Source organism: Physeter macrocephalus, chromosome 20 (genome assembly GCF_002837175.3).
Source record: "Physeter macrocephalus isolate SW-GA chromosome 20, ASM283717v5, whole genome shotgun sequence".
Taxonomy (NCBI): Eukaryota; Metazoa; Chordata; class Mammalia; order Artiodactyla; family Physeteridae; genus Physeter; species Physeter macrocephalus.
Window position 1 is genome coordinate 29,035,041 of NC_041233.1, and position 13,962 is coordinate 29,049,002.

The 13,962-nt window shown below is 42.3% G+C and overlaps 1 protein-coding gene across 1 annotated transcript in view; it reads right to left on the reverse strand.

The window, feature by feature from the left end:
• The window catches only part of POLR3A (RNA polymerase III subunit A), a 68,132-nt gene that overhangs the window by 49,512 nt on the left and 4,658 nt on the right, over positions 1 to 13,962 (reverse strand). Inside the window, exons 4-14 of the mRNA XM_055080891.1 lie at positions 12,810 to 12,981; positions 12,521 to 12,675; positions 7,608 to 7,847; positions 7,351 to 7,513; positions 7,038 to 7,174; positions 5,823 to 5,926; positions 4,898 to 5,039; positions 2,284 to 2,424; positions 1,380 to 1,449; positions 853 to 980; positions 521 to 659 (exon numbers count right to left, since the gene is read on the reverse strand). Of these exons, the coding sequence (XP_054936866.1) occupies positions 521 to 659; positions 853 to 980; positions 1,380 to 1,449; positions 2,284 to 2,424; positions 4,898 to 5,039; positions 5,823 to 5,926; positions 7,038 to 7,174; positions 7,351 to 7,513; positions 7,608 to 7,847; positions 12,521 to 12,675; positions 12,810 to 12,981 (1,591 nt within the window). The remainder of the gene's footprint in view (positions 1 to 520; positions 660 to 852; positions 981 to 1,379; positions 1,450 to 2,283; positions 2,425 to 4,897; positions 5,040 to 5,822; positions 5,927 to 7,037; positions 7,175 to 7,350; positions 7,514 to 7,607; positions 7,848 to 12,520; positions 12,676 to 12,809; positions 12,982 to 13,962) is intronic.

Sequence of the window (13,962 nt, forward strand, 5' to 3'; positions counted from 1 at the left end):
ACAGGCTCCGGACGCGCAGGCTCAGCGGCCATGGCTCACGGGCCCAGCCGCTCCGCGGCATGTGGGATCTTCCCAGACTGAGGCACGAACCCGTGTCCCCTGCATCGGCAGGCGGACTCTCAACCACTGTGCCACCAGGGAAGCCCCAGTTATACTTTTTTAGTCACACTTTTAGACGATGAACATGTTTTTGGACATAAAATAGTAAATTAAATGCCTTAAATAACGAGACCTTTGTACAGCAAAAAAAAACAACAAAAAAAGGAAGAAAAAAGAATTTGCATTAATTGGTAGAAAAGAGTCTCAACTGAGACAAAACACAAGAAGAACATTCTAATCGTTGGGTTGGTCATGTGTCTACACGATCTCTACCTTTTAGAGAAACACCACCTGCATTTCCCTAAAGAACAAACTTCCTGCCTAAGGCTATAGAGAAAGTTGGGATTTGCTGGCTAAGCGAAGGTAACTGTTGGCCACTTGCTTTCCTGACCCCCGGCCCCACCCCATTGCTTTAACTCACAGGAATCATTGACACAGAGGTCTTCTCCTTTGCCACAGTACTGCTTGCCCTTGGTTCGGAGGTTGGCCCTCACTGGATTGTCATCGCTGGGTCTGAGGATGACGCTGAAGATCTGCTTTCCCGTCCACAGGGTGACAGGCTGAAGGAGGAAAGAAGCCAGAGCATCGGAGGGCTGAGCCTGGTCTCAACCACCCTTCATGCAAATGAGGCAAGATGGTACAGTGGTCACACACCAACCGGGCAGCAGCATGCGTACACTAAGGCCACTGGTGCGTCCATACAGTCACACACACACACACCTGTGTACGTACACACACAGCTCCTGCACAAACCTTTAATATTGTAGGGGGTGGGAGGCGAACTTTAATTTTCTCATCCTTGCCCACCAATATTGAAGCAATGATCTGGCAAGCCTTAGCTCGGTCAAAGAAAGTGTCCTTAAGAGTGAGGAGATAGGCACCTGAGGAAGGAAAAGCAATGAAATTGTGAGAAAAATCATAAGGTTTCAATTTTAAAATAAACGTGGACTATTACTAAAAGAGTGAGGTAAAAGTAAAACACAGCTGCTTCTTGGCTTTCTCCTCCAACTAAAATCCAGCCTCCACAGGGAAAGCGACTTTGTTTTACTCGCCGCCATGGCCCCAGAACCTAGAAAATAAAAATGTCTTGTGTATGGCAGGAGTTCACTAAATAACCAACCCGTGCAAAGTATCTCAAGTAGGTTCACAATCACACTTAGTAAACAAACAACAGAATTAAACACAGGCAATTAAACAGCTTTTCAAGTGGACACATGAACACGGTGAATGAGAATCCTCGCGTTCCAAAGTCTCCTTTCAAGTGAATTCCACAAACCCACCTGTCAGAAAATCCTGAATAGCAGCAATTAGTGGTTCTCCATTCCTTGGGGTTACAAGATTTGCTTTAGTCTGAAGGAAAAAGGAACACAGTAAGTTAGCCATCCTTGGATGCACGACGCAGCCCCAAAGACCTGCACCACAAAGACCCTGAATCGTTATGAATAAATGAAGAGTAGCAGGAAGATGAGGCTGAGCACTGGAAGCTAGGGTCCTTAACTGCAGCTTTGTCACTAACTTCCATCCCTTAATCTGTCAAGGGGAGAGAAAAATTACCAGCGAGACTGACCTCCGAGGTTCCTGCACTCAAATACTCCATGAAGTAGTTTTGAGTTTCTATAAAGAACACTTTGGGTATAAGATGTTATTGTAATTAACAAATGCTCTCCTCCAAAGAAGATTTACTTCTGTGAATGAATGATGAGTAGCACTGTGTTATGTCTGAAGTCAGTCAATTCCATACTCTACAATGACGGCAGAATTGTCGAATTTCTCTTGCGTCAGACATTACGTTTGAACAGGATTTTAATTAAAATGTAATGAGTGCCTACAGTGGCAAAAATGGGTGCTACTTGTTCAGTGCATTATTAACCAATTTAAAGAAGGTTCTGTGCATCAAAGTGCATTTGCTCAAATCTTTTAACTGAGGTGTAACTGACCATGATAGCCAAAAGTCAAGTTTCTGCTATATCCTTGTCTTACCCTTTCATAACTGGCGCTCATGTATATCTACTCTCTTACGAACCCACATTACAGGTCAGAAGACACACGCTCCGGTCAACTCCCCACCTATCAGAGAAACTAACTCCCTTATATACTGCAGGGTGTTTGCAAACAGGACAGGCTCCCCTTTCCCTCCTTTTAAAGCACTTTTTCTGAGAAGCTGGGCTGCACCACCCTACATACCCCCATGAGAACAAGGGCTTCTGCTTTAGCTTCTTCTGTTTGAGGAAGATGAAGGTTCATTTCGTCACCATCAAAATCCGCGTTGTAGGGTGTACAGACACACTCATTAAATCTGAAGGTGCGGTGGGGTTTGACCCTGGCCTGTGGAATACAAAAAACAAACCAGGAGAAGGACTTAAGTCATTTATCTAAAACCTTCTTGGTGCCCATACGTTTGTTCTCTACATCTGTGTCTCTATTTCTGCCCTGCAAACCGGTTCATCTGTACCATTTTTCTAGGTTCCACATATATGCGTTAATATATGATATTTGTTTTTCTCTTTCTGACTTATGGACACTGTATGGACACCAAGGGGGGAAAGCGGCAGGGGTGGGTGGTAGTGGTGTGATGAATTGGGAGATTGGGATTGACATGTATACACTAATATGGATAACTAATGGATACCTAATAAGAACCTGTGGTATAAAAAGATAAATAAACTAAAATTCAAAAAAAAAAATAAAAAAATAAAAGCTTCTTAGTTTCAACATAAAAAAAATGGCTTCCTGGAGAACTGGACACTTTACATTAAGGAAGTAAATTTCTATTATGTTCCGGCAAGTAACATGTCACTTGTGGTCTCATTCAAGTAGCTTTATTCGATCAAAACAACATAATGAATTTGCTTTAATACTATGAGGCAAACATCAACACAGAAGCCATAAGAAAGGGGTTCCCACTGGCCAATGATGTCACAATTTGCTATTAAAAGGTTAATGGCAGAAATTGAACAAAATACACTGACTAAATAAAAACTCATGATGACACTGAAAAAAGGGAAAGCCAAAACAAACAAAAACCCCAAACCAACCTAGTTGGAAGAAACTGAGCACCAAAGTTTTATGCCCTAAACTGACAAAAAAGGAAAAAGAATTAGATGCTTATTCTGCCTTTCCTTTATGAATTCTATTTTTTGGGTAAGTAAATAGCCCTAATTAACAAGGGAAAATTATTAATTACAAGTGTGGTAGGTATTAAATGTGAAAGGAATGTTAAATTAGAAAAATCACCATTTTGTGACCCCAATGAAATAATGTAGGCAATGATCATAAATGGAAGAGATCATTAGAGAAAACGCTAATAAGGGACATTTCAAGAGAGGCACCAGGCTGAAGCATCTGAATCCCTAACCTTCTCAGCATAACTAAAGTGGGCCAGCCAGACAACGTTTGCCTCCTGAAATATGGCAAGAGGAAGTAGCCAGCACCACCTATGAGTTATTTTGGCCAAAAAGTTGAACCTGAATCTGATCATCCTTTGAGAGCTAATTTCCAGTTTACAGGAATAAAATGAAGCATGAAGGAACCCTTACACCACACACAGGCAGACAAACAGAGAACATGCGACATTCTTCAGGACAAATGACCTGGTTTTTTTCAACAATGACACTGAAATTAAAAGAAGGAGGTGGGACATTACCAGATCAATAGAGGCTTCAGACATGTATCAACTAAACGTAATGTGTAGACTTTGCATCTTGATTTGAACAAACTGGTTGCAAAAAGATTTTGAGACACTTGGGGAAATCTGACTATGGACAGGGTACTAGACAACACCAAGGAATGACTTCATTTTGTGAGGTGTGACACTGGCACTATAATTACGTGTGTCTTGCAGAAGTAAATGGAATACACATGGAAAAAAGACATGGCACCTGGGTTCACAAAGAAAAAAGAGAGAGAAAACTAGTGTGGCGAAATCTTGAAAATTACTGACTGTAGAGGATCGGACTGTGAGTTCATCAGAGTCTCTTTCTATTTTTGTAAATATTTCACAATTTTCAAACAAAAATATTTCTATGTTAAAATGCCCCAAAGCCAAGCAAAAGTTTCCAGAAAGGGAAGGCTTCTGTTTGCCTCCTAGATCTCCATAATCATAATTCCATAATCATAAACTGAACCTTTGGTATTTCCACCACTGAGCAAAAAGATTGATGTAATGTTTTCACAAACTACTAAAAAAAGGAATCTAGAAAAACACTGCCTCAGGAGCCTGTTTAAACACTGTTTGCAAATGCTCAGGGATTTAATGGCTTTGCAGACAGGAGAATTTATGAATATTTAACAAATTAAAGTTGCATCTTGTTTCCATTTTAAATCTCCGAAAAAGGAACTGCTGCTGTTGCAAAAAGTAAACCACCCCAAAAAATAAGGTTCAAGGTCTTAGTTGGAGGACTACTGCAAAGAGAAATCCTGTAAGCATTTTAGTTCCTTAGTTAATAGGCTATTTTAAATCAAGTCAATTTTCTGCCATATCTATTTTACATAACTTTGTGCACACACATATATGTATATATGGTGTTTGCAAGTGAAACTGCGGTAGTCACTTTCACACTAATTTTCAATTAGTTCCTGTTTTACTGTTGTATGAATAGTATGTTACAAATATTAAAAACATTGAAGGGAAGTTTGAAATTTAAGAGTTTCACTCAAACTAAAAAATGAGAGAAGAGGAAAACCAAAAGTTATGAAAATTTGAGATTACTGGCAATTTAAATTTTAGAAGTCTGGAATTTAGCATGGCACACACAGCAAAGTTCCACCCAACAGAAATAAAAACCAGTCTCATGCTCACCAGATGTGCCATAATGCTCAATTTGTGCAGCGAAGGCTGCCGATTGAACAGAACCACGTCTCCATCTATGAGGTGTCTCTCCACAATGTCCCCAAACTTGAGCTCCTGAGCCATCTTTTCTCTGTTTCCGTATTTCAAAAACCTTAACATACAATAATAGACATAATCTGTGAGAACAAAGTTTTCTCAGCAAGTTTCTCCCTCTTCATATCAGGATTCAGTCTCTAAAAAGATCACATTTCATCGTATTTAAGGTGCCTCCATACGCCATTAATTAAACTACAACAACAACAACAACAAAATTTTATTTTATTTTATTTTTTGGCTGAGCCACATGACTTGTAGGATCTTAGTTCCCTGACCAGGGATCAAACCCTGGCTCCCAGGAGTGAAAGCGTCGAGCCCTAACCACTGGACCCGCAGGGAATTCCCTAAACTACAACAAACTGCTTGTAAGATCGATCTTAATTTTAGAAATGTCAAGATATGATAGAAGCATGTCTTGGAATCACAGAAATAGAGTAATAAACCAGCTTCTCCCACACGGCCCTGGTGATCAGCTCATCTCGCCGTGAAAAGCCAGAACTGGCAAAATGCATGTCTCCTGGGTCATGAGTGCACTGAGGTAACCCCAGAGCACCCAGGTGACATAGAAAATGATCTGCTTTCATACCCAATGCATTCTGTCTTTCTAGATCCAATAACATTAAATGCTATGGAACAAAAGAACACTGTACGTACATTCAACAAGCCAAGCAGAGCAAACGAGCAATGTACCTAGGCTCACTGCAATTTAAATAGATATTTTCCATGTGCTACAATATCATAACAATTGTACTTTGGAGTGCATTCTGTGCTAAGTATGGTGACAGTAAACTTGGTCATGAGAAGATAGTTACATCCAACCAGATCAGGAAAGCATTACCTTTTCATCTGCATGTGTCTCTGCTGAATGAAATTGGCTCCTGGGTGAACTTCAGGGCCATTTCGAACCAGCTTCCTCAAAAAGTTGATGTTTGCCTTGTTCACCTGGAGGACCACAATATAAAGCAGAATGAGATACTGTTAATTCTATAAGCTAGCACAGTATACTGAACTGGATCTCAGTCTTTACTTTCCTTATCTTGTCCTAGGAGAAAGAGAGGCACCTGCAGGCACCCTGCTGCCAGGGTCTTGAGTGTAAGGACAACAACGGGATGGCACCAGGTTCAAGTCTGAACTTGGTCACTCACTTGCTGGGTGACAGGGCCAAGGCCTTTACTGGCCTTTGGTTTCCCTAGTGGTTCAACGAGTGGACTGGAATGATCTATAGGGACCTTCCAGCATTCTCTAATCCTAAAAACAGGTGGCAACTTCATCTGCAATGATTTTCCATGGGCTTCTAAGGTTTAAAAGTTGTGACACCAGCACCATAGGCCCTGGTCTGTACCGCCACGTCCTGTAGCCTCTTGGACAACAGTCTCATGGGACACCACTTCAGAGAAGGAAACTCTGGATCATTAGTAACTCAATAGAGGACACTTTCTACACAAGCTTAACCAGAAGCCTCTGTGGTTTGGGCTAATTATGACTCTCAAGGGCAAAGCCAAGGCCAATCAACATCCTCCTGTTATCGGGCCTTTCGATTATCTACACCTCGGTTAAAAAAAATACTGTAAATACCAGTTTACACTCATGATGAATATGAATTGAGTGTAAAGCAGTACAGCCTTTCTGGTTATGCATCAATAGCCTTAAAATATTCAAAGTCTTTGATTCACTGATTCTAATGTTTTAAAAATAATAACTATCCCAAGAATATTAACTGGGTGTTGTGTTTGTCATAAGTTACTTTAACACATGAGGTATGAACTAAGACAGATGTCAAAGATGATACTATTTGGAAAAAAAAAAGTTGCAGACTTGTCTGTTCAACGTATATCTGAGTATATATACATAAAGGCAGACACAACTGTGGCTGTATGTGTTGTAGATATTACACATGGTGACATATGTATGAAGCAAACTGGAAAGATAAACAGACATGCAAACTGTGGGTCGGGTGGGTTACTGGGGATTTTCCACTGTGTTGTTTGGAATCTCAGAACATGACACAAAAGACTGGATTCAGACAAAATATTGAGCAATTCAATGTACTTACCTTCTCAGGAAAAGTTAGAATTTTGGCCACGTGAACTGGCACAGCTACCTCATCAATTCGGAGGTTGGGGTCAGGTGAGATGACTGTTCTGCCAGAAAAATCCACTCTTTTTCCTGAGAGATTGCCTCTAAATCGACCTAAATAAATAAAAATATATCACAGGCCTCCAAGGAACAACGTGTGCTGTTGGGGGCAATGTGACCAGAAAGCCCAAGGAGAGTCCGTGACCTCCAACTAGATAAGCTGGACATACATTCCCCAAAATGAAACAAAGGCAGTAGACCATCTCCTGCACACATCTTTGGACACGTACCCTGTTTTCCCTTCAGGCGCTGGACGAACCCTCTGGTCCATTTCTTGGGTGCCATGTTGAGGGGAATGCCTGAGAGCTCACTGTTAATGTAGAGGGCGCACTGCAGCTGCAGGAAATCCCAGTCTTCCATGATCATCTGGGTCTTAGCTCCTGATATCCGATGCTAAGAATAAGCAGAGGATAAACAGAAACAAGCCCGGTCAATTTGACTTTCTCCATCAGACACTTCTGTTTTCATGCTAATGGGAAGCACTGACCTTTTTAATGACATCATTTAGGAAAATGATTTCTGTCAATTTCATCGTCAGATCATCTTCATTGGTGCCAGACTTCAAATCGCTCACGACAGAGGGTCTAATACACAGAGGGGGCACTAAAAGTCGTGTGAGAATCAAATCGGAGGGCTTTCCAGCTTCTGGATTCATCAGAAGTAGAGGGACATCTTCAGCTGGGATTCGTTTAAATAAATTCAGAACTACTAAGGGATTCAAGTTTTCCTATGGAAAGGAGGGAAGGAAGGAGTGGAGATACATGTTAGTTTTCCACAGCTTAGGCAAAGGTTTACTTCTGCACGTCCTCTAACCTATCTGCCACTTAACTGATAATACGCACAAGTGATGACAGAGACTTCTGATAACATGCTACGTTGCAAGGGCCCTAAAAATGTTCATGCCTTTTATTCCAATAATTTAAGCCAAGAATTCCACTCCTCGTAATTATTCCAAAGGGTATGATTTTAGAAATTAACACAAAGATTCAGCTACAAGGATGTTCACTAAAGCTATTCTTAATGGTGAAAAGCTGGAAACAGCCTGACAGGTGACTGAGTCAATAAAATCATGGTACATCCATGCATGGAAAACTACGAAGCTATTAAAAACAAACAAAAGAGAAGCTGCGGAAATGTGGCTACTGCCATGAAAGGTGTTCACAAAATATTGGTAAATGAGATAAGTATGTTTATGATGTGATCTAATTTGGGGGAAAATGTACATCTATACAGAAAAGAGGAAATGGAAGAGTTTACCAAGGTGTGAACAGGGTTGTCTTTAGATGAGTGGAATTATCATCTTTTTGCTTCTTTTTTTACATTTAAACTTTCTGTAGTGAACTTACATTGTCTTTGTAGTAACTTCACTTAATAGAAATGCTAGGCTCTAACAACTTACTCATAAGAACTATGTAAATTATCATAGATATTCAAACATCACAGCTAAGAATGGTCAGATTGTGTCATTGCTGGTTATTAAATTTTCTTGGGATCAAAGATTGTGACTGAGACTATATGTTATAAGCAGCATTTGCTATGCAATAACTTAATGAGAAGGGGAACAAAGTTAAGAAAGAAACATTTGAACAGCCAGCTACTGCTCTTAGAACACTGCCAATGAAAAGTTTCTGTGGTCCCGCCGTGGAGGAGATGGCAGTGCAGCTGGGTTCTTCTAGGAATCCCTCTAGAGGTTTTCCGGTCTGGGTCCCTATCCAGAGAAGAATGCCCCTCCTCAGCACCCCTGTCTCCCAGTGATGGGCCCCTCGCTGCCACCAGAAGCAATCAGGGAGGAAGTCTAAAACTAATAGAATTCTAGAACGGCATGAAGGCCAGCCGTCACCTGCAGTACCACAGTCAGTCCTAGATGAGAACATCATGGAGCTGAAGGCTGTCCAGGAGGGCAAGGAAGGCAGGAGGACTGGCGAGAGCCTGGAAACCAGTTCTCAGCAAGAGCAGTTACTCAAGAGTGATAGAACTGCATCCCAAGAGGCACGCGGAAGAGGCTGCTGACTGATTGTTACGTGCCAGGAAACAGAAGGCAGGGACTGATGGACAGCAGAGCAGGGCTCAGCTTTGTACATGGCGGCATACCCTAACAGCTTGAGTTCTCTAGCAATGCAGCGTGGCTGCCTTGGGGGGTGGTGAGATGACACGGCTAGAAGGACGTCAGCCAGGGGAGCCTAACGCTCAGTCTGCAGGGATGATGCCATCTATGGAGAGACTCTTATCTGCAGGTCCACCACCCCCTGGATTTGTATTAAAATTGGGAATGGATATATGTTAGTCTTCTGGGAACAGAGGCCGGAGTTTTTGTCAAGTCCCGGTTGGGTCCTGTGTCTAAGGTCACAGAATAAATAAGCGGCAGAGCTGGGCTCTAATCTCAGGTCTGTCTGACCCCAAAGCCAAAGCTCTTAACCACCACCCTAAACCATGTCTAGGGTGTCGCCTGGGTCAGGTGGGCTGGGGTGGACAGGGAGATGGTGGCAGTGGGGGACACCCTGAGAGGCAAGCTAGACGCACGAGACAAGTGACTCCTAAGTGGGAGGGGGTTACCTCCTGGGCCCGGCCATTTAGGCCTAGTCGCTTGGAGACTTTTCCAAACAAGATGCCTCCCAGGCCCCAGAGGAGAATTCTATTGCAGAGAGCGTGTGGAGCAGAGAAGCGGTCCTCAGCAAGTAAGGACAGTGGCTGCAGGGGTCCAGGCAGAGAGCTGGCAGGGGAAAGTGGTAGTGGATGTCAGGCAGGTTGATCTTGGAGCAGCAGGGGAGGCTGCAAGGAAGGCCACACCCCAGAGAGCTGGGGTACCCCTCAGGCTCACTGACAAGGCTGCCAGCCAGGCTTCTGACTGCTTTCTACGCAGCCATCAGCCTGGAAGGTAGAATTCTACACTCACGACAGTAAAAGGACAAGATCCACTTTCTCAGCCTGCACCTTCACTTCCTCTGCAGGAGCTTAGTTCTAACTGCCTTGAAGACATCTCCACTGGCATGCACTGCTAATGCCCTCCCCCATTTCCAGGAGAACTACCATGTTTCCAGATGCTTGCGCATGGGCACCCGCTCGCCTCTGACCACCCTCTCACACCCAGCGCTACAGTCGCTGGTCATCAACTCCTGTCCATTCTGACTGCATACGATGACTCTGCCCCTGGCTCCACTATCACTACCCAGGCTCAGGATCTGTTTTCTTTTTGCATCCCCATCCCCCAAATCAAGGCATAATTTAAATATAGAAAATTGCACAAATCTTAAAGAGACTGATAAATCTTTACATGTATACACTGGTACACATATACCACCATTCAAATCAAATAAAGAATATGTCCCTCTCTCCAGAAAATACCCTGATATCCCCTTTCTCAGTCAGTACTAAGCCCTCACCCCAGATCAGTCTTGCCTGTTCTTGGACTTGATCTAAATAGAATCATACGCTTTGTACTCTCTTGTATAAAGCTGCCTCCTCTCAGCAGGATCCTGAGATTCAGCCAGGCTGTGTGTGTCAGCTCATTTCTTTCATTTCGGGATACTATCCCATCGTGTAGATCTGTGACAATTTCTACATTCTCCTGTTGACAGGCATCTGGGCTGTTTCTAATTCTGGCTTTTATTAATAAAGCTGTAATGAACATACTTGGACAAATATTTCTGTGCACATATGCACTCATCTCTCTTGGGTATACACCTAAGAGTAAAGCTGCTGGATCACAGGGTGAGTGTGGGTCTTATTTTATAAGGAATTGCCAAACTGTTGTTTGGAGCGGTGGAAACCTTTCACACGGCCACCATCAATGTAGGAGGGCCAGCTGCTTCAGATCCTTGCCAGCACTCGGTTTTCAGTTGTTTTACATTTTAATTTTTCTGAGAGGGTATGTGTGTGCGTAGTTTTAATTAGTATTTCCCTGATGACTGATAACATTGAGCAACTTTTCATCTATCGATTGGCCATTTGAATATAACCTCTTGTGAACTGCCAATTCAAGTCTTGCTTCTGCTTTAAAAAAATCGGGGTTTTCTGGGACTTCCCTGGTGGTCCAGTGGTTAAGACTCCACCCTTCCACTGCAGGGAGAACGGGTTCGATCCCTGGTAGGGGAACTAAGATCCTGTATGCCGTGTGGCACAGCCAAAAATAAATTAAATTAAATTAAAAAAAAAAAATTCGGGTTCCCGCCCTTACTGATTTATAAGAACTGTGTCCTATATTCTGGACATGAGAGTCCTTTATCAGACACATGAAGTGTGTGACTATTTGCTCCCACTCTGTGACATGCTTTTTCATTTTTGTAATGGTGTCTTCTGATGAGCAGTCAGGCTCTTCTAAAATTTCGTTATTTATTCACGTCCCTTCCTTGCTCAAAACCTCAATGGCTCCACGTTCCCCAGAGCGGGATGCCCTCTGGAACGCAGACTCAGCTGTTTGTCCCTCCTACAGCACAGGCTATGCTCCGATGGCCTTGGCTAGGACTCTCCCTCCACCGCTTACTGTTATCTTGGGCAACACTGCCGCATGGTTGCTGTGAGGATTAAATACAAGGCAATCCACAGAGAGAACTTGGAACAGCGTTGGAAGGCAAAAGCAGTCACTACATGCAAGGTGCTTTGATTAGCGCCATCAGGACTTCCAAACAGAACCTCAGCTTCAGAACAAGCCTGAATGCTGCCACCTGGACGTGTTGAGCTCGTTGCCCTTGACTCTCTAAACCCTACTCAAGTTTAAGGACCAGAACAAACCACACCTTTCTTCACAGTCCTCCCTAACCAAGTCCAAAGTGACATCTTCCTCCTGATTTCCCACTGAACTCACTGTCCTTGCCATTCCTGTGACAGTTGCCACCGTGCCCCATGGTATTGGCTATGTTTTCACAGATTAGTGACCTACGACACATCTAAACCGCGGGATCCCTGAGCACAGACCCACTGCCTTGCAGTTCCTGACGCTCCCCCGCAGGTCTGACAGTTTGGTACTCAGCAGCCACTCAACTAATTTCTTAGTTTGGTATGCTATCAATTCTAGAAGGTACCAAGTGACTTAAGTGCTAATCAAATTCAGAACAAGACACTTCATAAAATTCTACTAATTAAGTTTGTGCCAGGTAAAGTACCTACAAATTCTTCTATGTCATTATGCACGTGAGAAACAGGATCGCTCAGAGTATGCCCTACACAGCTATAATTTTACAATCTTCTACAATGAAAATGTACACGTGTTACCTGTACAATTAAAAACGTGTTAGTTACGAGGCTGGTGCACATTGAACTTGGCGCCAGATGAATGCCTGTCGTGTGGAGTACTCCCAGAGATCTAGCTCCAGGGGACCTCTCATTCTGGAGGAAGCTGTGTACCCAGAGCAGGAGGGAGAGGACATTCAATGAGAGGGAGGCAGGCTTGCGTTCCAGGCTCACCTGTGCCCTCCCCAGTAGAGGCTCTACTTCTTTGTTATGCTCGATGGCAGTTTCGAAGGACTGAAGGAAATTTGACACGATAGGATCCACCACTTTCTTGTTGGTCTTGTATTTCTCATGGATTATCTTCAGCAACCCACATTTCTTTACAGTACCTGTAAGAGTTAATTTATTTTACCGTGGTTGGAAAAATCAGGTTCTTGGTTAGGCTGGCCTGAGGTTGCGGTCGAGGAAATGCAGTTACAGAAACTGCCACCACAATGAAAGATGAGAGGTGCATTCCACTCACCATTAAAGGCGCCACAATGATGGCACGTGTTCTTCTTCCTGCATTTATCAGAGATTTTCTTCTTCAGCCCTCGCTTCTGGAGGTAAGTCAGGCCGGGCCTCTTTAGATAATCCAGAAACTGCTTCTTCTCCTCCTGGGACAGCATGATGTGGCAGCAGGTTTTACAGATCATCTTTTAAAAATTAAACAAAACAGGTAAAAGGATAAGAGAGGATGACAAAGTCTTTTCTTTTTCTTATTTTTTTTTTTTTATAATTAAGCATTTATCTTAGAAAATTTTAACACTTTCAGAAATGGATTCTCTCACAATAAGGCTTTTATAAGGTCTCCTCTCCCTATCCAAAAACAATCCCCACAATGACTCCAAATCTTATAAGGAACTATTATCTTAGACTAAGCTGCTCAGAATAGTATTCTTATTTCCTTTCCACCATACGCCACAGTTCAATGCAAAATGGAGAATGTGCTGTACAAAACGAAATAATATGGCATTCAAGCAGCTCAAGCTTTAAAAATCAGGCCAGAACGTTCAAAGCCTGATGAAAAAAGACACAAGATGGAGGCATAACTACTAGAGGCATAACTACTACAAACACAAAATTTTGGCCATTAATGGATCAAAAGTAATGGCTGATGCTCCTACCTTAAGCTCATCAATGTCACACTAAAAAAAAAGAGATATTTGGCAAAAATCTTCTAAATTATTTATCCCAAATTCTCAAATGGAAAGTTATTTTTAATGCATCACTCTTAAATTTTACACTTCAATCACTCATGTTTTCCTTTTAAGACTATTCAGAAGAAATAGTTTTATTTAAACTTAACCTAATAAGTTTTTACTCTCACACATTTTTACATAAAAGGTTACTAAAATCACAATTCTGAGGAATTTCTTTTTAATCATATAAACAGTATATGCTTAAAATTCAGTAAAGAAATTAAATCCTTTCTTATTCTATCTAGAATGATCTGTTACCAAATTTGTAAGAACTCTTTTCCCATAGCATTTATTTATAACAAACACAACTTATGAAAATTGTATCTCAACTCCATGGTGAACCAGCATCCATGCTTATTCCACATAGGTACTGCCAGTGGTCCCTGCAGTGTCCTTTCAACAATGACAAACTCATCAGGGTTGCCAAATCCTTCA